At 41.9% G+C, this 25165-nt stretch overlaps 1 protein-coding gene across 5 annotated transcripts in view; it reads right to left on the bottom strand.

The window, feature by feature from the left end:
- Klp31E (kinesin-like protein 31E) overlaps positions 1 to 25165 on the bottom strand; it is a 107316-nt gene that overhangs the window by 9841 nt on the left and 72310 nt on the right. For 4 of the 5 annotated variants that reach the window (XM_075671785.1, XM_075671786.1, XM_075671789.1 and 1 more), the window contains exons 16-29: positions 24607 to 24856; positions 22704 to 22768; positions 22577 to 22645; positions 21926 to 21997; positions 20102 to 20314; positions 19462 to 19621; positions 16931 to 16970; positions 14996 to 15050; positions 13160 to 13422; positions 12120 to 12266; positions 6743 to 6862; positions 5068 to 5207; positions 4058 to 4241; positions 251 to 415 (exon numbers count right to left, since the gene is read on the bottom strand). In XM_075671785.1, coding sequence (XP_075527900.1) covers positions 251 to 415; positions 4058 to 4241; positions 5068 to 5207; positions 6743 to 6862; positions 12120 to 12266; positions 13160 to 13422; positions 14996 to 15050; positions 16931 to 16970; positions 19462 to 19621; positions 20102 to 20314; positions 21926 to 21997; positions 22577 to 22645; positions 22704 to 22768; positions 24607 to 24856 — 1943 coding nt within the window. The remainder of the gene's footprint in view (positions 1 to 250; positions 416 to 4057; positions 4242 to 5067; positions 5208 to 6742; positions 6863 to 12119; positions 12267 to 13159; positions 13423 to 14995; positions 15051 to 16930; positions 16971 to 19461; positions 19622 to 20101; positions 20315 to 21925; positions 21998 to 22576; positions 22646 to 22703; positions 22769 to 24606; positions 24857 to 25165) is intronic. The other variant, XM_075671790.1, reaches the window with a different exon arrangement.

Below are 25165 nucleotides of genomic sequence, written 5' to 3'. Positions count from 1 at the left end.
AGCCAATCAAAACCGAAAGTCCTAGACAGACCATAACTGAGTGACTTTACGGCAAACTATAATAAAGGCTCAAAGACTGCAATTAAATAATTTGGAAGACGAAGCTCCACGTATACAGTCAATTATCACATATAAAGAAGTAAACAAAATGTTTCCTTGTCGTACAGTCATTGGTTTGGCTGTATGGACAAATGCAACGTTCATCAATGCCTGAATTGCACACATTTCATAATGATAAGGGAATGCTTACCTCCGGATGTCCCAGATGCGAACAATATTTGAAGCAGCAGAGAAAAGCAGGGTACCATATGGGCTCAACTCTATGGTATTGATGCGCGTCTCCCCTTGTGGAATCTGAAGGCTGCGAGATGCAGACTCTGCCACAACAGGCCCACTGCTACACTGGCCTGAAGAGCTGGCAGAGATAAAAACGGAAGACCACTTAATGTCTACACTCCATTATTTTTTAAAACAATTGTTCGCTAAATGTACCAGAGAACAAACATCAAGGAACGAAGGTTCTTGGCATGGCCATTGGGTAAAACACAGGTAAAACCAGTACATAAAATCAAGCAGGATCAAGTGGAAAAGTGAAACAGCCTACTTGGATTAATTTTGCGAAGCTCGTGTACACCCCATAAGCTATGCAGAGAGAACTATAGCCCACAACTCTTGCAACCAGTACCAAGCATGTGGCAATACGCCATGAAATACTTACTATATACAGTTCAACCTCGATATAATGAAGTTGGTAAAATCGGCAATTTGCTTCGTCATATCTAAAGTTTGTTGTATAGAAATTTGACTCGTTATGCAAATAAGTACAGTAGTCGATCAATTTTTTCTACACAAAAAGGGGCCACAGAATTTTCCTAATTATTGGGTAACCAAAAAAAAGCTAATTTGATAGACAAAACAATTCATTTTCACGGATTTGGGAGTCTGCAATGAAGGGTACGGTTTCATGCTAGGTCGACGATACCTTCACATTGATTTGATTTATTGGTGGTACGAATGAAGCGAAGCCAAGTATGCTTTCGCGTAAAATCTGCTTCTGTGGCTGATAGTGTCACCCGTACTTGAACGATGCCATCATGAAAAGCGCCAGCAGCGGGGAGAGAATGCTTTGTCTGCTCCAATGGGTCACAGAATTGCGAAACCTTCAATACTAAACGTGCGGGAAGACAGCTTACATGATGTCACGCTGTCTCAGCATGCCCACTCTGAACACGCGGCACATTACCTCTAAAGCAGGGTGTGCGGCTGCTTATGCATTCAACCGTGCTTACAGCCATGCATTGCCACGGCCGAGAGACGCATCAGAAATCGTGACACACGCCAAGGAAAAGCCCGGAAATGCATCTGTAAGTTATTTTTATATTTAACAGCCACCTGTTTATCAATCCAGGGTGTCTACCAAGTTGACATTTCCAAATTCCCTGAGTTTTCCAGATTCTCCCCGAGTGCCTTTGCAAAATTCCCTGAATGATGCAGAACTATGTTTTATGTAAAAAGAGGCTGAAACCATATTGACCAATGCTGTCACTCTCTACTAAGCATATGAAAAAAATTAAAGAAGAACGACTTAATTCAATATGAATACTAAGGAGTAGCGTTTACATTATTCAAAAAGGGAACAGAAGGGAGGAATTATTAAAATGCACAGCAAATAAAATGTTTTCGAAAAAAATCGCAAATTGAGTCGGATATTCTCAAATACGAATAAAAAGGAGATGCATATAGAAGCAAATATTTACGAATATGAGCTATTTCTATCAACTGATCACAAGCTCAGTGGTATGAGGCCCGAACTTTGTCACAATTGAGATTCTCTCTCAACAGCTTGTAAATCAACCTCAACTGTTCTGGCATACTATCAGCCCGCACATGATGCCTCAGGGTTGTGTTTCACTGCTTTAAAGAGTTTATTTTGGTTGGGATAAGGGACACTTGCATCTCAGCATCAGCCAACACTGTTTTTTGAGCTTAAGCTCCTCCAAAGCAGCGGCAGCACATTTCCTTTCCCGTTCTTTCCTCAATGCATAGGTCCTTTCTGTTCTTGTCCTCCTTCCGCCACACGTTCCCCCACGGACCAATTGAAGCAACTTCTTGGTCAGTTGCACAATCCACATCCGATTTTTTGAACTCCCTAGGGGCCGTGAAAACGTCCGAAAAATCGGCCATTTGAAAAAATTAATGCCTGTCATTTACTGCCCTTGAGGGCTCTAACTGCCACAGGCACATTTGAAAATGCTCTGAAGGCCTGTCGGTACACGTATTAGGCATATCGGAGCTCGTACTGTGACAGGAAATACCAGACGAACGCGTGTATAATTCAGGGATACACACTGTATCCCTCGGCAATAGGCCATTCCCACGCTTGTTATGCTTCACTGCAATAATTTTGCGTACGCTTCACCAAGTAACATTTCTGTACAGAGGCGAAGCTGACTTTCAGGAACCGGAATTATGCAATGCACCGTGCTTTCCAAGCTTCTAGACCACAAAGGCGGAGTCCGGGCCATTGCTGACAGCAGCGAATTCTTTCAATAAAAAATGCGGCACCTAACAGCAAGAAGCTTCATAGCGAACGTCGAAGCAGCTAGGCCTAGCATTGCCGCAGTAGTGGCTACAGCTGCCTGCGGAAGTGCATGCGAGAGCGCCAGTTCGAGGCGGTGAGGTAATCATAATGGCAGCGGTGGTGGCTTTGATTAATGCCGTTTCGGACCTGTGGTCACAGAAAATGATCCGGAAAATCGGACGGCGAAGAGTTCTTGCGTCCGAAGTTTCAGACGTTCTGATACACCGACTCTATGGGGGGTATTTGGTGGTGACGCAAAGCCGTCATTATTATCGGGAGTCCGGGAAGTCGGTCGTTGATCCTCTAGCCGACGTCTCTTTCGTCGGTCCTCTAGCCGACGAAAGGGCGTCAAAGACGATTCATTACGATTCCTGTCTGTTACTCGAGCCAGCATTACCGCGACTTTCGACCCTTTCAACAAAATTACATCTAATTTTCCCTGATAGAGGCACACGTTCCTTGAGTTTTCCCCGAGTTTTTCCAGACTACTCAAGATCCCTGAGAATCCCTAGTTTTCCCGGTTGGTAGACACCCTTCAATCGCACATGGTGAACCATGGGGGCCTGAAAATTTGTTAGACAATTTTGCTAAATAAACAGAATTGTACTTTGTGTTTAAGTCTATACAGCACAAATGTATTTCTAGTTAAGGTAGTATTGTCAAGATTATACACAACAAAGTACAATTACCATAAATTACTTGCAATGTTCACAACAAGAAGATACAGCAGATGTGAAATGTACCTTGCATAGAATGTGAATTTATTAGATTTTCCACTCCTGTAATAGCCTGAGAAAGGCTGACAGTATCAATATGTGAATAAATGAATGAATTAATGAATGAATTAATGTGTACGACCTTGGAGAACTACAACTAATTTTCCAGCCAAGCTGTTTCTTTCGAACAGTTTCAATAAATGTTTATTTACTGTAATTATATTGCATAAATTAAAAAGTTGCCCCTTAAGACCTTCACACATAATGCTTCGGAGCAGTTGTTGGAAATAAAAAAGAAGCCAGTAATTTATTAACATACATTTTAATTCGCCATAACATTTACCGTGGTGTACTTTCTTCCTCCCAATACTTATCCATGAAATGCCACAGGGAAACTAAGAACAATCCATATGTGCAATTACTTGAGAGTACCATGTCATATCATGCAGACTGTGACCTAACTTATAAGCTAAAATTATTCCGATGTCACACGGTCTGCAGATGGCATAAACAAAAGCATGCACATTAGTTAGCCTTAAGGTGGCATATTTCATTCCATAAGCGCCGTACAGTTAATTTTTTTACATCAAGAAACCCAATAAGGCAAGCGCAATGGTAACAATGATGGGTTTATTAAACTTCTGCACAATCCATGGCTCAACTAAAACTTGGGCTATCAGGAAGGCCACCAAATTTGTCAGCGCCGAATTATTGTAAGTAGATAGTGATGCAAGGACGGCATGCAGCATTGCATACTCACAAGAGGGTGCGGATGCACTTGGCGGGGCTTTCTCGCACGTCCCACACCTTGATGAAGGCCGTGGAAACCGAATAGGTAAGGCGCTGGTATTCACAGTAGCGCACGGCCACGACATTGTCTGGGTGGCCTCGCAGGCAGTGAATCTCTTGGCCCGTGTGCAGGTTCCAGACCTTCACTGTGCGGTCTGAGGAAAAACAAAGTGATCTGCCTTTACGGCCCACCTTAGCAGCAACGAAGGTTACAGCTTTCAATATTGCAACTTCCTGTCAGTATCAGTAACGTAGAAGTATCTGTAATCTGCCTGCATTAGCATTCCGTCACCATGGCTGTAATTAAAGGCACAGGCTTTCCCTCAAATAGAATGTGTATGCTATGGCACTCAGTCGAACCTCACTATAACTATGGTTCATCAAAAATGAGGCAACATTTTTAATTAACCTCATCCATCTTTCTGCATTATGCGAATATGGTGTACTGAAAGCTTAATGGAGAGCACGGAATTTTTTTACCAAGCCAATATAATGCCTTGAAGAGCAATGTATAAGAGCATGAAAATATATGCCTTTGAAGCTTCCTTTCTTGCAGCTGAATTAACGAACAGCAGCACATATGAAGTAACTAAAGGTAACTTATAACGATCTTATTCAAAAAAATTTAATAGCTTGTCACATCAGTAGCAGTGAAAATGTAACAAACAGATTGCTGATTGAAATACCTTTAATGTACTGCAAAAGAAAATGTATACTGCCCCATTCCATTCATTAAACACCTTTCCTATTATTCTCTAGGACACTCATTGTTGAATGCAAGTGAATGCCAAGTGTGGCTGCAAGGAAAACAAGATTAAGTATGCTCAAGCTATTACAGCAACTGTGTGGTTTTCTGTAGTCTGAAACTGCATCTTACGTGTTTATGAAAGACAATAGTACTGTGTTTATAATTTTGTGGTATGCACATTGTACATCGCAGTAAAGTGGCAAACAGACTGCTAGCCATATTGAGAAATTCACCTTTTGAAGCAGTGAACAGGACATCATCTGTGACAGCCAGGGAGAGAACAGCCTTGCTGTGGCCCTCTGCCACGTGCGTGCAGACCAGAGGAGAGCTCCGCGAGTAGCCTGGCTTTCCCTCAAACACGCTGATCACACCTCTGGGTTTACAGAACACATGCACCCATGCTGACATCGCACATCAGAGAACAATCATGAACGCTTTCTGCAGGCTTAATGGCTGTACAGCCACTGTGCTCAGCTATCTAAGAGCTAATATTCAGGGAAATTATGGCAAGGGAATGGAGACAAGCCAGAGCAATGAGAGCCAAGCAAGTTGGTGCTACAGTAAACGAGGACAAACATTAAAGCAACCACAGGACGTGCTATGTTGACCTGTTGAGGTAGCTAGCCCAAATGTTAATCTACAATTCCGCACCATTCTCTCAAAATGAAATTTGCCCTGTGGCACAGTTCTTGCATGGCTGTTCCCCCAAAGCTCCTTCCATTCCCTTTCATTTTATCCTCTCTCAAAAACACATCAAACTATCATATTTTCTTAGCTTCCTCTTAGTTACTTCCTGGAATAAAATTAGTGTTCTTAGAGGCACTAGAAAACACAGTCGATTCTCATCTAACAAAGTCATATGCAACATGCAAAGATCTTTTGTATCTAATATTTGTTATAAGCTTATATATATATATATATATATATATATATATATATATATAGAGTATTATGAGAAACAGGGGAAAAGACTTGTACTTACTAATTGAATTAAAGAAGTTATAAATTAATGGAAAATAAATTCAATGAAAAAACAACTGGCCGCAGGTGGGATACGAACCAATGCCTTCACATTACGTGTGCAATGCTCTTGCCAATTGAGCTGCCATGGCAACGTTTTCCCACCTATTTTCTGGGGTATTTATGTTTCGCTGCTAAATATAACGAGGGATGCATAAGTGTTATATGCTGACATGGTTGGCAAACACTTCACAATATTTAGCAATTTGTTATATTCCATAAGTCGTTGTGCCGAAGTTTGACTACTATCCCAGTATCACTTCACAGCCTGATGGACATGTGGTTGCAGCTTGTGCCAGTAATGCTGCAAGCTATGAAAGATGGCTTAAAGAACACTGGCGTCAAAAAGGCCTATATCACTGAACACCATGTCTGCAAGCCATGGAACTGACCGCGGCAAGCGCACACACAATTAAAGAAAGTGTCAATTTCTATTGCTTTTGCTCAGATGGCTGCTTGGATACAAAATTACAGTAACGGCACTTTCTCACCTATCTGCACCTGCTGTCTGTGGTGTGATGGCAATTTCGCATACCCTTCCACTACTCATGCTTGACAAGGCCAAAATGTTCCATTAACTGCCACTTAACATCCAGAGAACCAAAGACCAGTGAAGGCACAGTGGTCTAGACTAAATAAGGGAGAATCTTTTTAAAAGCTGATCGCAATGATTTCCTCTAAACCACTTCCATACTGTTATGCATGAATCTGACTTAACTGGGATGAATGTGTTACATAATTGCTTCCAAGTTCCGAAAAAGAATCAACGGGTGCTGAGGGACTGAGGAGGCTAATGGCACAAACAATTTTTTTTTGCAATAGCAGCCACGTGTTTTGCAAGCACCGCCTTATGAATACCGAAAGTGAGAAAAGCAGTAGAACAAATACCTGTCTGGCTTGACTAATGGATTCGTGGATGTGCTGGTGAGCCTGGAGAAGACATTGTTGTCTCGCACTTTCCGATTTACAGGGGGTGATGGCGGTGGTGTGGCATCGATGCCAGCATCTCTGAATAAAAATTTATGCATAGCAAGCAAGCATGTGACACTAATGTTGAGACAGACTAGCAGTTGTCCCTTCACAGTCCAACCTTGTCGTCCCGTTGTATGGCTTACAGACAGCTTTCATGGTTATACAGACAGGTCTGTGAGGTAGATAACAGCTGTCTCAGATAATAACAGAGAACAGTAAATATTTTAGGTTGAATTTTACAAGCCGTGAAACAATGATCAAACTTTCAGTTGCACCAAAAAAGGAAAAAAAAATTTGCTGCATCAATGTGCCCATAGGTTGTGAACTATCACCCAAGTTTATTTTGAATGAGATGCATGACAGAACCGCAATATTCATCCTCCAGTGTAATGATAGGCACCCATAGTAACAAGTGCCTTTATTTGGCAGTGAAGCTGCAGCGGTAGATGCTCGCAGCAGTGAGAAGCACACCTAAAAAACATGCAGCAGAGAGTAATAGCCGACTCAAGACAGAAAATTCCAACCAAAGTTTATTCGATGACAGGTATGTGGTAACCACCAAAAATGCCTACAACCACTGCCGGTCAGGCTCTAAAACATTTCTTAATATGAACTTTTGTTGGAGTTCTCAGTAGTGAATTTATAAATGTGCTTTTAAATGAAGATGAGTGTTTCTCCAAATAAACAGATGGTGAGATGGCTGGCAATGAACCGCTCATTGCGATGTGGTCACGAAATTTAACGCAGCATGAAAGCTGCATCTCTGAATAAACCACTGTACACCGAAGAGAACATGAACTTGCAGACACTGCATTCATGTTTTCTTCCCTGTCCTCATCTTGTTACACCTACACTTATTTCAATATGACACCCGAATAGTGACACTAGCTGCAGGCTGCAGTTATTGGCCGATGGCTTCCACAAAGTTTGCTACCATCACATGGCTTGCACTGAATCAAAGCGAAGCCACAGTCTGCCACGACTCTTATTATGCCCATGGCACAAGAATCAGTGGGAGCTACAACAATGCTCGCCAAATCCTGCAGGCACGTGGCTAATGTGTCACGAGAGATAAAAAGAAAAAGCTAATGTTCCACATAGTAAACTCAAAGCACAGTCCTTGGAACACTATGAACTATGGTTCCCCCAGTTCTCAGGCACTGCATTCTCCAGTGCTGTATAGCTACACTTCATAGTGACAAGCACAAAGCAAGAAGAGAGTTGTTATAGTGCTTCGCACAACTGTTTTTGTACAGCTAATTTGTCCAGAATTTTGTTCCTGAATTACAATACAGGGGATTACAAACAGCATGCAGATTTTGCCAGTTAGCCAAAATTAACGAAATGCACTACTATTGCAGCACAGTTTTAATGCTGAACAGCTAAATTCAGGGTATTTCAAATTAACTTAACGTTTACCTTGGCTTAAAAGATGTCAGTGAAGCAATGCTTTAAGCAGACTACGCCACACACAAGTAAGACAAGGTTAGCTTGGGACTGGGACATTTTCAAACAAACATACACGGCCAAGCAAGAAAGACAGTCACTTGCATAACACTTTTAAGGCTATGTCCATTGTAAACTGCCAAACAAGGAACTGACTGAGCCTCTTGCCTTGCAGAGCAATGGCCGAACTGCAAGGCACTGAAGACAGTAACATTAATAAGAAGCGAAACGACAACAGGCTTAAAAGCATTGACATCTTTATTTTGTACACACGTGAACACTAAAACTATTCCTAACATAAAAATACCTGAATCAAACAAAAATATCAGAAACAAGACATAACAAAAACAAGTTGCTTCAACTTAAAGGGCCCCTGAAACGGTTCGAATGAATTTTGCAGATGCATAGGGTACAGCTAAAGTTAATCATTCGCACCACAACTTGTGTGAAGTGTCTTATTAAGAAGGCTACGGACGATTACAAGTTACTCTCCTCCATAGCCACACATTTTCTCCTCAACTCGTTCGTCGAGTGATCGGGGGCTATGCTCTGCCTTCAATGGCTCTGTGTCATGATGGCACATCGTGTCTACTTCCGGTTCTCTAGGAGTGAGTGCGCGAAGTCTCTCCAACCTCTCCGGCAGCTGTTTGGCAAGCGAGAGCTATCAAAGCAGCGTGCGTTGTGAGCATTCTGTGGCAGTGCCGAACGTGTCTAGTATTCTGGTAACCACAGGCAGGCTGGGCCTTTCGATGGATGGGTGGAGGCACAAACTCAAGCTGATGAAGCAACTACATACTTGAGCAGCCTGATCGAAAGCAGTCAAGACGTACTTGAGCAGCCTGATCGGTCTGCACAGTCCCCATCCACCTGTTCGTGCAAAGCTTAACCAGTCAAACAAAGCTAATATTGCTCTAACCAAGTGTAAAACATTTTAAACATTTACAAAAACAGCATGTTAACGATTATGCTCCTGTGAAAATTTACACCAGCAGCAAAGAATACACTTAGTTACTGCTACTGTGTTTGGTGGAGCCCTGTGCCACCAGGTGGCTGCACCGTGCAGATCATTCACGTTTGTGCTTCTGCTCATCCCGTGAAACGGCAAGGTCAAGCGGCCAGGCCCTGTCCCCTCGCTTGCATTTACCGGAATACCAGACTCACGAAACGCTATTATGGTAGTAATCCTCTGGTGTAAAGGGACGGCCGCAAACGCGCAAATTCTGGCGCCGATCGGATAGCGACAGTCACATGCACTGCAGCCACTCCACCTGTCTGCTGCCTTAGAGAGGGACCCGATGTCACAGCTTGACATATTGCCAGACGCTACTCTTGCAGCACACAACGCAACAAAGTCGATTCATGGTGCACACGAAAAGAAAGACCAGCACTGACTGTGAAGCTTTCATCAAGACTGAGCACGTAACACACGCAGACGACGCTTGCTGTGTGCCGGAAGTGCTTAAATGTAGTGAGAAATTGTTCTTATGCATTCTCTTTCGGTTGCTTTCTCTTTATAGAAACAAATTAACTAACATTCCAACTATTACGAACATGATTTGTCTCCCATGAAGGTGGAAAAACTATCAATGACACGCCCTGGGCAGCCAGTTGGATAGCTCACCCTACTGATGTCAATCGTGTGATTTATGTCATATGGGTAGTGCAGCTGCTGCAATCGGCAGCGATGTACATTTTTAAAGCCTTATAAATTACACGCTTTACGTGGAGAACTTAGATGCATCAATTAATTATCAGGAGGACCTACCCTAACGACTCAGTACGTTCGTACAAAATCGTCAAAATTGTTTCAGGGTCCCTTTAAGTCATTAAAGCAATTATATTCTGGGACTGAACTTAAAAGAAAGGCAACAATCAAATAAATGTTACAATGCAGACATGTTCTGGGAGTATAAAAATTACATGGCATGAACCATACAGTCAAGTATAATGGAATCTCGTTGATACGATTCTGTACAATACATTTTTTGGGATGCCTGTTTTTTTTTTCTTTTCCTGGCCAACATGCCATAGGAGCAATGTATCTTTATACAGATATTGTGGCCGCATATTCATCTGAAATTGGGTAATGTGACTGCAGAAGTGGGCTTTTACATGTATTTCTAACTCCTAACTTTATATTCCAGTGTATTAACTTAAATAACATTCCAACGACCCACGAACAATGTATTTCAACGTTGCTAAATAAAAGTGCATTGGCTGCGGTTTGCGTGGCGTCGAGTGATGCTGCTCTGTCGCTCCTGCCAGCTCCCTCACAACAGACGTGGGAAGAGCTGCTCAGAACGCCGGATGAAAAAGTACAAAAAGCCCTCGTTGCCTGGGCCGAAAGGGTCGCTCCTCGTGAGGGGCCATTCTAGGACTCGGGCCTGCCAGATCATAACTGAGCAGAGTCTCAATAAAGTTGTTACCACCACCACCTACAGAGGAGCATCTGCTGATGCCACACGCACCTTTGCCATTGAGTCTGTCACCGAGTGTGCCTATTTTCATATTTTTTGGAGATTGCATTGGATAATATGATTTTTCGGTTCCCGCAAAAATTGTATCAATGAGATGCCACTGTATTTCTCTCATGCAAGTGCAGTGCTTCTTAACGTATTGACTAGTGTGGTATTCCAAGCTAGAAATCAACATCTGTCTACCTCGTTGTGCACCGACTAGCAACTGACTAGCATCACACAGGAGTGCTACTAGGGTGAAAATCTCAGAATCAAATAGAATATCTTCCGATTTCTAAATATAGTGAAACAACAAGTTTAAGTGGAGTCTGTTCAGTAAGCAAAATATCATTAGAATGTAATTCAGTGTGTGACTGGACATCTGGTCTACCGGTGTTGCATATATATGGCGTACCATAACATTCAGTAACGGAACAAGGAAATGCAACTTCACCAGATGCACATAGAGTTTGTTGAAGGAGATTTGTGTAGTATATTATGACACTGCACACTGTTTGAAGTGATGCAAACATAGCAAGAATGCAAAACAATTTGCTTTGCCTAAATAGAGATGAAAAATTAATTGGTTAAGCAAGGTATTCTAATTAGATGACAAACAATTCAGGAGTAAATTGCCATGTGGGTTTGCTAAAACAGTCCCCACTTGCAACCATCTTATTCCTCCTATTCAAACAGTAATGGATACATACTATTTGGCAGCTTCCAATAAGGAACTGTGGACTTGATTATCCGAGACTCACATACCCATTTAAAAATCTTTAAAAAATCTAGAGGTAGCTGAACTCAGAAATAACATGTGCATAAATATGCATCAAAAAAACATTTATATTATAGTAAGGAATGATTTGACAGCCGAAAAACAGCAAAAAGAATTTATCGATTGCAAGCAGCAGTCCAAGTGCAATTGCTCAAGAAAAATGCCTGGAGGCAATGCTGAAGGACAAGCACCGAGAACACAGGAGTCAATAAAAGGAAAAGGGGCAAGCATTGCGCAATAGTGACATGCGCTCCCCGAAGAAACAAATGCGCCAACGTCTGATAAAAGCAATGACCTCATAAAAGTAAATTCAAAGCAACACTGAACTGCAAAGCACGAGCCTTGTTGTTCCTTAGCTTTATGTCTCACAAAGCAAGCATGATCCAGTGCTAGCTTGCTATGTCATGCACTTTTACACACTGAAAGCCAAAGCATGTTGGAGGCATTGCAAAGCGTTGGGCTGCAGTCATCTTTAATTCAGGTTTACCGAGAACATCACTAGTTTCTGGACATGCAAGTACAACTGCATGCTCCTCGTTCCATGCTGTACTATTTAAAATCTGAAGCAAGCACTGGTGCAGCACATAGGTCAGTAGAGCAGAGCGGCACCTACTTTCTTAACTGTTGATTAGAGTTTGCATTTATGAGTTTCCTCCTAGGCAGAGGAGAGAGGTCTGGGGGAAAGCGCCTGGAGGGAGGCTTGGTCCGGTGAAGTCCGGGCACACCTCGTGGAGGCGGCATTGCGTCAACACCCACTTCTCTGCGTTCAAACAGGCAGCGGCACAGCTGCGTTACGTGATGTGCAGAATTCCCCTCACTCTATAGACCAATCAAAGCTTTGCAAAGCTCTCTGTTGCTTGTATTGGATGGAGAGCTGCAATTACCTTTCAGACTTACAAAAATCAATGGTGGGGGTTCCGGTTTACATGGTACGTGAAGCATACTTGTTTGAGACCAATTTCAAGGCTCTTAGTGCCTTTGCGATACTGCCATTGCAATCTAGCCATGTAAGTTACACCTGGCGTCAATTTATGTGCGCATGAGCTATTGAATCAGTTTAATTCAGTTCACTTCTTAAGCTTACCCTTATACAGAGCAATGCAGCATAAATTAAATACAAGACAGTGAAATAGCTCCAAGAGGGGAAATTTGGATATGCCCAATTCAGGTGATTATACAATAAAATAAGCATTTATATTCCAATTGCACATTTATATTCATTCAGGTACACATCACCTTAGCAAAAGCTGCGTATGCAGTCTAATCATCAGGCCATTTATATTCTACTGTACTTCAACAGAGAAGTATGGCTGCTTCAGTTATACCGAATTCTTCATGCAAAGCCTTATAGAAGTTCTCTGGCCTAAATCCTTGAATGAACCGGACTCATCCCAGCCAGCGCCCAAGCACACGAAAGAGCAAGTGCGAAGCATTGTTAAATTATAAGCTCAAGGTGTGAGGCAAAGGCACAATAGAGGAGTGAAGCTATAGCAATATTGGAGCCTCACAGCGCAGACCCAAAGCCACACAAAAGCAGGAGTTAAGCTATAACAATCTTGGAGCATCACAGCACAGTCCCAAAGCCACAGAAGCAGGAGTTAAGCACAAGAATGAAAGAAGAAAATATGTGCTTATAATATGGTTTCTACTCACTTTAGAGATCCTGGGGCACTGAGCACCCGCTGGAGATTTCCATCAATTCCAAGGTTGAGGCAGCCGCCATCAGGATGAGACATGATCATCGAGTCCGGAATGTCCCCAAAAACTGATGAAGTCATGGCAGATGAAGTCATGAGAGATGATGTCATGTCACTACCAGTGCCCTCTGTGGTGGCTGAGAGAGACTGAAGCGACATGTCGACTGGTGGGGATTGGTAGTAGAGGAGCTCTTGAGGTGTGGCAGTCTTGCGACGTGCCTGCAAAGGGAGTACAGTTAAACTTAGCCGGTTAAATTGGAAATTTGCTTCCTTATATCGAAATCTTCTTGCATTGGGAATTAAACCTTTCATGCAAACAAGTACAGTCACCCGCGGATTTCTTTTACACGGGAGGGGTTGTAAAATTTTCTAAATTATCAGGCAATCGAAAAACAAAAAACAAATTTGAATTTAGAAAAATACTAAATAAGGTTTCATGCCATGTCGACTATGTCTTCACATTTGTGGTACGAAGCGAAGCCATTGACACTTTGGCGCAAATCTGCCCCTCTAGGATGACGCTATCATGAAAAGAGCTGACAGCGGGGGAACACCTGCTTCACTTTCCTCTCGCTTCAATGCATCTGCAAAGCTCTGGATTATGCAACCTCCAGTACTAAACACACTGGAAGACAGCACATGATGCCATGCCATTTTGGCACGCCCACTCTTTGCACTTGCGGTAGATTACCTCTAAAACGGGACACGCTGACACTCACGCTGACAGTTATGTGCAGTCACAGCAGCGCTAGAAGAGGAAGCTCACACCAACCTGCCTCACCCCTCCACTCAGGCTGCTTTATTGCATTACCGCGAGCTTGCTCCCCTCTGCTCCTTTCCCTTTGCTTGCACGGGAAGAGGGCACTCAAGCCACCATCCTTCCCGGCTTTCACTCACACACTTTCACTGGCACAGGGTGCGATAGTATCTTGTCACACTTGGACTTTATACTGAAGATGACGCTGCTCAATGCACAAATTGAGGGGTGCATTTACAAGCAGCCGCTTGTAAGTCAATGATTTGACCATGTGTGTCCGTAGAAGTTGCCATTTATTCAGTATTCTTTTGCAGCGGCAACGAAATTTTGTTGTACTGAAGTAGCATATAAATACACTTTGCTATATTGAGGTTCTAGATGCATGGTGCTCTAAGGACAAGTTATAAAAAGTGAAATAATTCATTATATTAAGACTTGTTATATATTGATGTTCGTTATATCGAGGTGTAACTGCATCTGGTCTTATATAGAGGAATATTAAACCTGATGATGCAATCTGACTAGCAGATCTAGTGTAGCTGGTATAGCTGCATAACCAGTTGCAGGATAGAAGATTGCAACACAGAAAATTCTTGATAGTATTCTTGATTGCATTGTATTACATTATTGTTTCAAGAATGTTTGCTGGCAAGTCAACCAAACAGGCTACAACTGATACTGAGCCAATGACAAAGCCACAATACCTTGTCTGCCACATTGAGCAACAAGCTCTGCCTGATGCAGTTGGGTGCCAAATGTGCTGCATGAATGACCGTAAACACCACTAGCTTTTGTAACCATGTTTAATCAATGTTCATTACTTTTCCCACAACAGTTCTCATATATTTGATACCTATTAATATGCCACCAACAAATAAAACAAGCATGTGAAATTTTATTTGTCATAGAAATCCTCAATGCTCAATGCTATCGGATTTTGTTCAGAGGCTGCAGGGAACAGTGAGAAATCTCAGCAGTCAATAGATAACAATCTGATGAACGGCATAAACATGCAGAATGATTTACAATACTTGCCTTACTCCTCGCAAATGTTGCTGTCGTGCACTGGGATAGAGCATCGGATGTTGACCTGTTGCAAGAACAGGAAAAAAAAGTCTCCACATTTTTTATTCATAATGAAAGTTCTTACACACTACAAGAATGGCAGTATTCCAATGCAAGAAATAAAATGCAACTGTCAGCTGAAGACAATGATGTTTCAGATGTTACATTATACTATGACACGTGTTCTTATTTTTAACTACATTAAAAAAAAATGATCACTGCTGAATTTTTTTTTTTTTCACTCACACTTTGAAATAAAATTGCACTGCATGGTTCACCTCATTCAGTAAAACCACTTTGCAATGGTGAGACTTTTCTTTAGCTGCCGAAAGGTGACAAAACGATTAGATGTTTCTGGAGCAGCTCTGTTCTTATGGGAAAGTGGTGCACACACTACAAAGATTGTTTCTTGTGGATGAACCACACCAGCAAACATGCAATGTGTTTCACTTAACAGTGTGGACGTCTCGATGATGCAATGGTCCTGGAATCATCACTGCTGTAGATGAAATAGACTGCCCACTGAGTGACATGTGAGCAGGTGTTTGTGGGCAAAGACAAAACAGCAGGAGTTAACCCATTTATATGTTTTTGCCTATTCATTTTATTTGTTTAATTTTATTTATTAGAAAATACTGCAGCCCAGAAAGTGCTCCCGCAGGAGTGGATACAGAACCCAAGGTTTCAAAAGTGTCTAAAAAACTGTAGACGTGTCTTAAAGGGGCCCTGAATTGCTTTTTATTGAAGTCGAAAAATGAATTTCAAGTTAAAGCTTTTCAGGAACACTTTGCTGCAAAAAAGTACTTCAATGGTTTCAGCAGAAGTAGAATTATTGCTGATCTCAGGAGGAGATGAGCGGAGCAGGGCATCCCCACAATGCTCCACATACTGGCGCGCAGTTCAAATTTTATTTTGGATGTTCACGCAGACACCACTACCTCTGTTTCTGTCCCCTATGATGCGCCAAATGTGGTTGTCCTCAGCAAACCACAGTGTACACAGCCAGTGTACTCATCTCATGTGCGCATGTACGCATGTGCACAGCGTTTGCTTTGTGCATGACAGGGCTTGAGTGCAAGCCCGTGGTCATCTGCTCCAGTCTGGCCGTGCTATGTGGTGTGGACTGGCTTTGTCGTGCGGCAGCTTGATGTACAAATAGTAGCCAGATATGAAGCAAAGTCTGCCAAGGCATCTCACCAGGAGCGGCCAGGAGCAAGCACACACTGGCAAGCATGCATGTGGTCTGACCTTAAGTTTCGCAGGGCTCGAGGCTAGTTAAGTGTTAAAAGCTCGTCAAAATTAGCGAGAAAATGGCGACTGTGCTCTGCTTGCGAGCTCCACGCATTGCGCACAACAGAAATTTGGCACTGCGGCATATGCGACCCACGGACTTCTTTCACGAAGCACAAGAGCTGATTCAGGGCCCCTTTAAGCAACGAAACAGAAGACAAAAATAGGTAAAAGGCTACAAAACTATGTTGCCCCCAAGTGCAGTGAAAAATTCATTTAACATAACTGTTTGGATTTGCCTAGGTAAGGAACCTTAAAGAGTAATATTTAAAGAGTTTATTAATGTGAGTGTGAAATGGCTCTGGTTAAGCTCGATCTCTAAGAGAATCCAAGATTTTAGCAAGAGAAGTACAGTCAAATGAAGTCACATCTGAAATGAAGATGCCTTCATTACACGTTGGTATATGCAGTTAAGATTGTTAGATCTTGTAAATTGTTATATGCATATTCATGATACTGAGGTTCTACTCCATTTGTTACTTGAAGGCCGACATGAAGTAATTATATGGTACACAAACTTCCAAGAAATTATCTTTGGTGGTTAGTCAACAGGTCTCCTTTTCACTTACAAAGAACTTGTCTATGGCTTGTAGAAAGGTGGGAACGAGCACTTACATGTCGGTTGGTGATGATGACCTAGTGCTGGGAGCACTCTCTGCAAAATGCAACAAATATGTCATCATTAGCTTAGGAAGCAAATCAGTAATTTGCCACTTCACTTGTCTTAACACTATGTGCTTTAATATTTATGTGTACATCATTTATCTTTTCCCGCGTACCGTATTTTGCTGTCCAACCAATGTTACAAGGTTATGGTGTTATGGCACAAGACATCCCTATGTGTAATTAATTTCTGTGGTACTGTGTGCCAAAACCACAATCTGATTACTGTCGAAACTCGCTAATTCAAACGCTCTCAATTCGAACTGACGCTGTAGTACCGTCGAAGTTATGTGTATTCCAAAAGGTGCAAATGCAGGGTAATTCGGACGCACAAGCATTTGCTACAGTTAATTCGAATATACTGCATCCAGCAAGCAGGCGGGAAAGCAAATCCGCTTTTCTCCTGCCCCTCCTCGCAACTGCACTCCCCTCACCCTGCCTCTCCCCCAACTCCCTCGTAACTCCCTCACCTTCGATGGTCCTCGTGCGCGCCCGCCTCCAGGCCAGCCTGGTGCCAGCTTAGCCCTCTCCCTGAAGTTTCGTTTGGTGCCGTTATCAGGAAGCGAGCCTCGCTCCTTGATCGCGGTTTGCTTGTGTGTCACAATATTTCACAACTCACACAGTGAGTGCATTGTGCTATGGCACACAGGTACTTCAAGAACAAGTCCTCCTTTTAATTCAAACTTATTTTAATTGAAACAAATTTTTGGATCCCTCCGAGTTAGAATTATCGAGATTCGACTGTATAAGGCTCACTGCAGTGAGGAACTCTGGATTAAATTTGACCACCTAGGGATCTTCAATGCGGCACCCAATGCACAGCACAGAGACGTATTTTGCAAATACAGCTGCCGCAGCCAGGATTTGGTTCCACAACCTCATGCGCCACAGTATAAGAAAAGTTTGCAGAATGTTGCGTTCTATCATTCCCAATAAGGATTACTATTTCCCAATAAAGAATTAGATTCACAACTCAGTTTTGACACCGATTATGCAATGTCACTACAACATGCACGTACCCGAGTGGAAAGGTTCCATTTTTACACATGCATGGTGGTGGGGGCATAGCCCACTGCTGCTTACGGAGCAAGATAGGTATGCTGATACAACCTAAGGGATGTACATGATACAACATACGCTGACAAGCTTTAGTCGTCAAGGCCAAGCTGAATAGGGGCTGCAACTTTGGCATATCATTGCCAACAGCGTGGTTATACAGATTTAAATATTTCAAATAACTGAACACGTAAGGACAATAGTTGCAAATAGTAAAAGCCGTTCAATTTGGCTACCAAGCATTTCAGCCTCATTACTTTGGTCGAAAGTCATAACGAAGTCGAAAATGACAAAATATTCCTTATAAGCTGATACATTTTTTACACACATTCGCACAAAAAATGACATTTGCTTCATCATACCTGATCATTTATATTTGTGCTCTATAAGTTTGATGCATGTATACATTGAGAGTCATAGCCATGTAACCTGCTACATGCAAAGTTCTATGGAATAAAATTGCATACTCTACACATACTGTATACCTGCCATATATTGGACTATGCTAGGCAATTGCTTAACTGGTGCTGTGATGGCAGAGAAGGATACAAGTGCTGAACATTTTGCATTCCTGTAGCAACATTTGTGTGCCGCAGTAAATATTTTTCTGAAGTCGGTACTCCTTTGTAACTCCCTCACCTTCCATGGTCTTCACGCGCGCCCGCCTCCGGGCCAGCTTGGCAGCTCTACACTATCTGGCAACATGATGCAGTAAATGCAGGCTGTGTACATTACAATCAAGACAAAACAGCTGCAGTGTACACTACAACTGAGCAACTCGCTCTCAAGGATACGCATGCCTTCGTGCTAATGTACAGAGGAGTGCATAAGCAATATAGTGCATGTGCCATGAGCATAAATTGAAACATGAACAGAAAAAGAAGGATCAGTGCATGTTTGACACATAATTACATCAGAGTGCAACATGCCAGTACTGAGTATTTTGAGTATGGCTAATCCAGAATTTGTTTTGGAGCCTGAATCAGGTTGCTACTACAACTGCAGGCTAACATAGAAACACAAGGATGCAAGAAACAAGGCCCTGTTAACATCTGATGTTACACTGATAATGCAAAGCATATGGTACTGCGACTGATAATCATGGCACCTGTCACTTTATATGAAGAGCATACGTAAAGAACACACTATATTCAGATGAATTTGCTTGCTGGTCCCACTTGGGTACACACAGCTTTCTAATGAGGCTTCTGACCACACCTTTGTTGTTGCAAGGATCGGACACAAAAGACCATGAACAACTGATTAGGATGAGAGGTACACCTTTGTTCATTTAATTATCGTCTATAAATTTGCATCTCCAGGGGATTGGTGCACAATTCTCCTAAGGCAGACAGAGCTGCAGCTTTTTTGAGCCCGAAACATTCGTCACAAATCCAGGCTGGTCGTATCTGATAACACCCACTCACCCGGTTCCTCTGACCAGCTTGGTGGCGCCAAGGTCTCTAGCTGTATCCGGTTCATGGTGTGCTGCAGCAGGTCTTGGTGAATGGCATCGCTAGCCTCCACTTGTTCCAGCCTGGCCTCCAACTCCTGGACCTTGCTCTTGCTCTGCGCTGCCTGAAGACTCTGGGAAGCACAAGAGAAGACTCAGATCACATAAGTAAACTTTTAAGCAAATGTACATCATAGGACAAGTAGATGCACAGAGCACATCCTGCCTACAACAATGTGAAAACTACTGTCATGTGCCAGTGGTGACAGCTTGGTTATGACAACACGACTCAGTATAGTCATCAGCTGAAAGATTTAATGCCATGGTTTACTTATGCTTAAAGGAGTAACTTTATATAGTGCAGTCATCACAGCAGCTCTAGACAACATTAAAAGCAGTCAAACATCAAACAATAGATGAGCCACGTGCTCACGTGTTCCCTCTAACAGTGGACTGACCTGTACATGGCATTACAACAGTACATGTTTGATACATTTGATTACGTAGTTGCTTTTTATCACTTCTCAGCCTCCATACCTAACTGCTAGAACTTAAGCATTAGCCACATGTTTGGAAGACAGCCTTTACTGTGTGCAGAGTAAATTGCTGTTTACCTGGTTTATTGCCATGTGCAGCAGCTTCTCAACCATGTAGCGAGACTGTGTGTCCACCATGCCACTGAGAACGGTGTCCAGTTCCAGGCATTCAGCGTCATCTTTCGTTTCCTCAACTTGGAGGATGCTAGCCTGGCACTCCCGGATGTTCTCGTTCAGGTAATCCAGATTTGCCTTCATGCTCTCAATCTGGTCATCTAAGTCCTGGATGTCCTGCATACAATGAAAGGAAATTAGGATTTACAGCCAATGTTCTCTCTTCAAATAAAATCACTGGGCACAAGAGCAATCAAGGAAAAGATAGTCAAGCTAAGGTGGTAGATTACACTTGCTGAAGCAGTAAATAAGGCCACCATTACTGCAAACATGCTTTTGTTATGTTGGAAAATGAAGCAAGGACAAATTGAAATGCTATGTTTAAAATTGGAAACCCAAGCCCTTTGGGAACCGTAAGAAATAGTGGGCCTTGATTTCACATGCACAGAACTCAATGGAGCTCTGAAGTCTCAAGTTTACATCGACATTAAAATTAAAATTGGGATATTGTGTGCTAAAACTAGGATCTGATCATGAGGCATGTTGTAGTGGGAGACTCTGGATTAAATTTTGACCACTTGGAGCTTAATGTGCATCTCAATTGAAGCACAAGCATTTTTGCATTTCTCTCCCACTAAAACGTGGCCGTTGAGCCCGGAATTGAACCCACGATGTCCAGCTCAGCAGCGAAATGCCACATCCACTGGGCTTCTGCATTACGTGTTTGCACAGAAGCAAAAACACCTGGAATTCGAGAAATAGCAGGGGTTCTCAAGCTATTTAGGTTGCTCCTGAGGATTGCAAGAAGTTGTGCGATAGCTAACATGGGCTGAACAAGTGGCCTCGAATGGTGGAAAGTCTACAGGGCTTACATTTTTTTTTCTTTTCTTAATCCCACAAAGCCAAACACAACATTCTTGATATGCCGAGCTTGAAACCTCAAATTTAGATTTAAGCACAATGACCTATATGCAGAGTCCGTAGCTGTCTTCTCAAATACACTTGATTTCAGTTATTGATAGTTCAATAAGCCATTTACTAATTATGCTAATTTTTATTTAAACTAATCTTGACTATATTTTTTTTTGGCATACAAATGTATTCTCAATGGCAAAATAAAAACGAACAGGTTCTAATTTTTCTAGATGTGGAATGATGTTCGGGCTTTCTGGAGTTACACTATATCAATTTCTTTTTTACAGTTCATATAAACAGCTCTTTCCTTGTGCAGTTTTGCATAGCCCTCTACTTCCTATACTGAAGCACCCATGCGCTTCAGTAGAGAATTCTAAAGCTCTGCAGCTCTTTCGTACTCAAAAATGGCGCACGAAACATTGTGTAAGGACCTCATAATTTGAATTCCCAATATTTAAGCTACTAGAGGAACAATTGGTAAACGCTAGTTTAAAGTCAGTTATTCTAACAATGAAATAATGTTCAGATATTAAATAATTCTGTATGACAACCTGTACAAATTTTTCCGGCAGGAGGAGCAGGAATAAACCATTTGTAGGAATGAGACAGTGGAATTGGCAGAACATAAAATTTATCAAAAATATGAAGGAGTTTGTAACGCCACATTACGAGCTCGCAGTTGCGATTTAAGTGAAAAATGAAGGTTCAGCTTTCCATTGTGATTTTTGCTGTTAATACATAGTTTGTTTTCAGGACTAGCTGATAACCGTTATCAGTACTGAAGTAGATAAGGTCAAGGGTTGCTCCAGCAACACACACACATTCTTAAAATATTGCACAAAAAATTGAAACAATATAAAAGGTGTAGCTTACTCTTCCGACTTCACGTGCTCTGTCTCGCTTCCGCACCATTTTTTCCAGGTAGCGAGTTAGTTTCTCTCGTTCCTAAAAAAACACAGACAAATGGGCTCAATCTTGAACAGCTCAGTCAGCACAAATACAAGTCGCAAGAAGCCTTACAAAACTTAAAGCGCTGCCAAAACATTGCTCCAGCTATGTTTGCAGTGTTGAAAGTATCAAAACTATACCACAATACATTTAATGCAGTTCTGATTTAATTCAAATGCTGGAGTGCAGTTGGTTACTCAACCTACTGCTAAAAGAAAAATACTGTTAATGAAACTGCACTTTCTACAGCATCAGCGCATGGTGTTCATCGTATGCAAGATAGCATGACACTTCACAGAAATATACCGAGTACTTAAATCGCTATCAGTTTTCTAACAAAGCAACTGCATGCCGACCTTTGCATGTGCCAGACTTTTAGAATGCCCACACTTGTATTCCTGGGTTAAATAACTTCTCATTTTTTCAAAGCAAATCAAAAGAGCACTCTAGAGAACTCGAAAGTGCCCAGTCAACTGTGCCAGAAGATCTATTGTGCAACGACTGCACTCAATGGCCAGGTGAGAAGCTTGTACTTTTACCAAATAAAACAGCCAACAGACTTTTTTCAAAGCTCACCAAGAGTGATCGCTCCATGTCCTTCTCCAAGGTGTAGACACTTTGCTTTGTCAAGACCAGCTTGTCAATCTGTGGATGAAAAATAAGTACAATCACACCTCTGCCATAACGCTACATCAAGACTTACGTTCTTCTCAAGTGTCTGCCACCTTTGCTTAGCGACTTTCGGAGAGAACAGGACCTTTCGCACAGCTGCAATGAAAGGACAGTGTTGGAGCACCAGAAATTACATGACTGAACTAGATGATAAATCAATGTAGCCTTTAGCAGGACAAATGGGTTCAGAACAGCCAAACATCATTCCACATCACCTTTATTTTTGGTCAAGGAGAGTACCTTGGAAAAAACAAAACGCCTACCACCCAATGTTATAACAGTAAAATTAGTATTAGAACAAATTAGTAATTAAATTCCTGTGCTGTTATCTGGAAATTTTTTCAAGCATATTAAAAACGCTACTGTGAGCTTTGCTGATGAACTTTTATTTGAAAAGTACCCTTAAAGGGCTTAGAGAGGGTACATACAAGGTGGGGCTAATACAATACATGATTATTACAATCAGTAAACATATTATAGAGGAATTGCAACACTGTGTAATCAATAACAGAAATTAATAACAGAAATTAAGAAGTTTTACAAAGAAAAGCATACTTCAAGTATAACACAAAATAAGTAAACAAAATTATCCAATACATGTGCACTGAATTAAGTTACGGTACAAGTACGAAAATTAGTATAGATAGTGTAGTATTATTAGTATAAGAGTTGATCAATAGATAAGAGTAGATATATAGATAAGAGTAGATATATAGATAAGAGTAGATATATAGATAAGAGTAGATAAATAGATATAGATAGATAGATAAATAGATAGACAGATAGATAAATAGATAGACAGATAGATAAATAGATAGACAGATAGATAAATAGATAGACAGATAGATAAATAGATAGACAGATAGATAAATAGATAGACAGATAGACAAATAGATAGATAGATAGATAAATAGATAGATAGATAGATGCCATTCTGCATGTTCGGTGTGCAGTTGCTTCTGGAATTTGCTTAATTTCAGTACTGACGTGCAATGGCAGATTATTACAATCCGCTATAGTGCATGGTATGATAAGCTTGCAAAACGATGGGAGTGGCACATTCGGCGCTGATCATTGCACGGGTGATTGTGGCATAGAAAAATGGCTGCAGGAAACAAAGAAGTTATTGTGTAGAATTGAATGATAGTAAAGCTAGCGAAAGAGTGAAAGACTCACGATTTTGTGATGATGTGATAAGCTTTCTAACTGAGCTCTACTTATCAGTGATGCTAGAAGCTACTAAGTGGAAGGATGGGAGTAATCAGAAAATGTATTGCACACAGTACAATTCAGCAAGAATTCAATATTATGAGTTAGGTATGCCTGATATGGGTCCGAAATGTGAGCTTGCATATCTCGGGAGGTGCGTGCCTCAGAGTGCCTTTGAATAGGCTGAGCGAGTGGTTAGCCCAGGCAGTAGTAACATTGACGTGATAACGCGAAGTCAGATTGAAAGTGGATTAAAAGGTATGTATGCAGTAAGAACTTCAATATTCATGTTATTTAAAATGCAGGCAGTAAGGCGGGCAGTAAATGACATTTCAATGAATTTTACTTCAAAAATAAAACCAAACTGTATATCTTCTTTTAATATTACCACCTAACAATACAATATCAAGAAAAAGTAGAGTTCAAGAATACTTTATCTAAATTGATTCAGTGTTTCTCGTTAGTGTCCCTTTAACATACGCTCAAAGCATGGCACATGAGCACTTTTGTATTCCACCTACACCGTAATGAAGCCACTGCGTCATGCAGCTACCCCCAACCTTGTGCTTGGTAGTTCGACACCATGGCTACCTAAGGCACCACGGTAGGTGCAGCGAAATCCAAAACAACCATTTCCCCAACATCACAAACCAGTCGCTAGAATAGCCCTTTTAAACTAGGCACCTCGGCCACCTACAGTGTGTACGTGCTGTTGGTTGCCCTACCTGGGTTCTGCAGTGGAACGCGCCCGGCAACACGTTGTGACATGGGCCGTGCCTGGCGGCGCAAGGCGGCCATCTCCTCGTGCCGTCGCTTCAGGACCGTCTCCTTGGTGCGATTCTGGGCCTCGAGGGAGCGGATTCTGTTCTCCTGCTGACGGCTCTCCTTAAGCATCTGCGCTATCTGCCGGTTGCGGCGCTTCTCAGCCTCCTGGTGCCGCCGGCTCTCCTCCTTCATCTTGGTCACCAGGGCCACCTGAGGAGAGAAACAACGAACTGCCACATTTACTCGATTGTAATGCAAGTTTTTTTAAAAAGATTTTCGTTGCTTGAAGTTGACTCTCTCATTACATTTGAATAACAGCAAAATTGACTGCTAAATATATGTTATTTCAAATTACGCGGTTTTTAGTTTTACATTGGCAACCTGTATCCGTATGTCTCGACTCAATCCATGGACAAGCCAAGCAAAGTCAACCTGCATTCTTTTTTTATTTCATGGGTTCATTCGCGAAGTTATGGCGATGCGGCGTGCTCAGTATGATGCTCACTTCAAACGACGAGC

The sequence above is a fragment of the Dermacentor variabilis genome, chromosome 10 (genome assembly GCF_050947875.1).
Source record: "Dermacentor variabilis isolate Ectoservices chromosome 10, ASM5094787v1, whole genome shotgun sequence".
Lineage (NCBI taxonomy): Eukaryota > Metazoa > Arthropoda > Arachnida > Ixodida > Ixodidae > Dermacentor > Dermacentor variabilis.
This window is presented reverse-complemented; position numbering and strand designations above follow the sequence as displayed.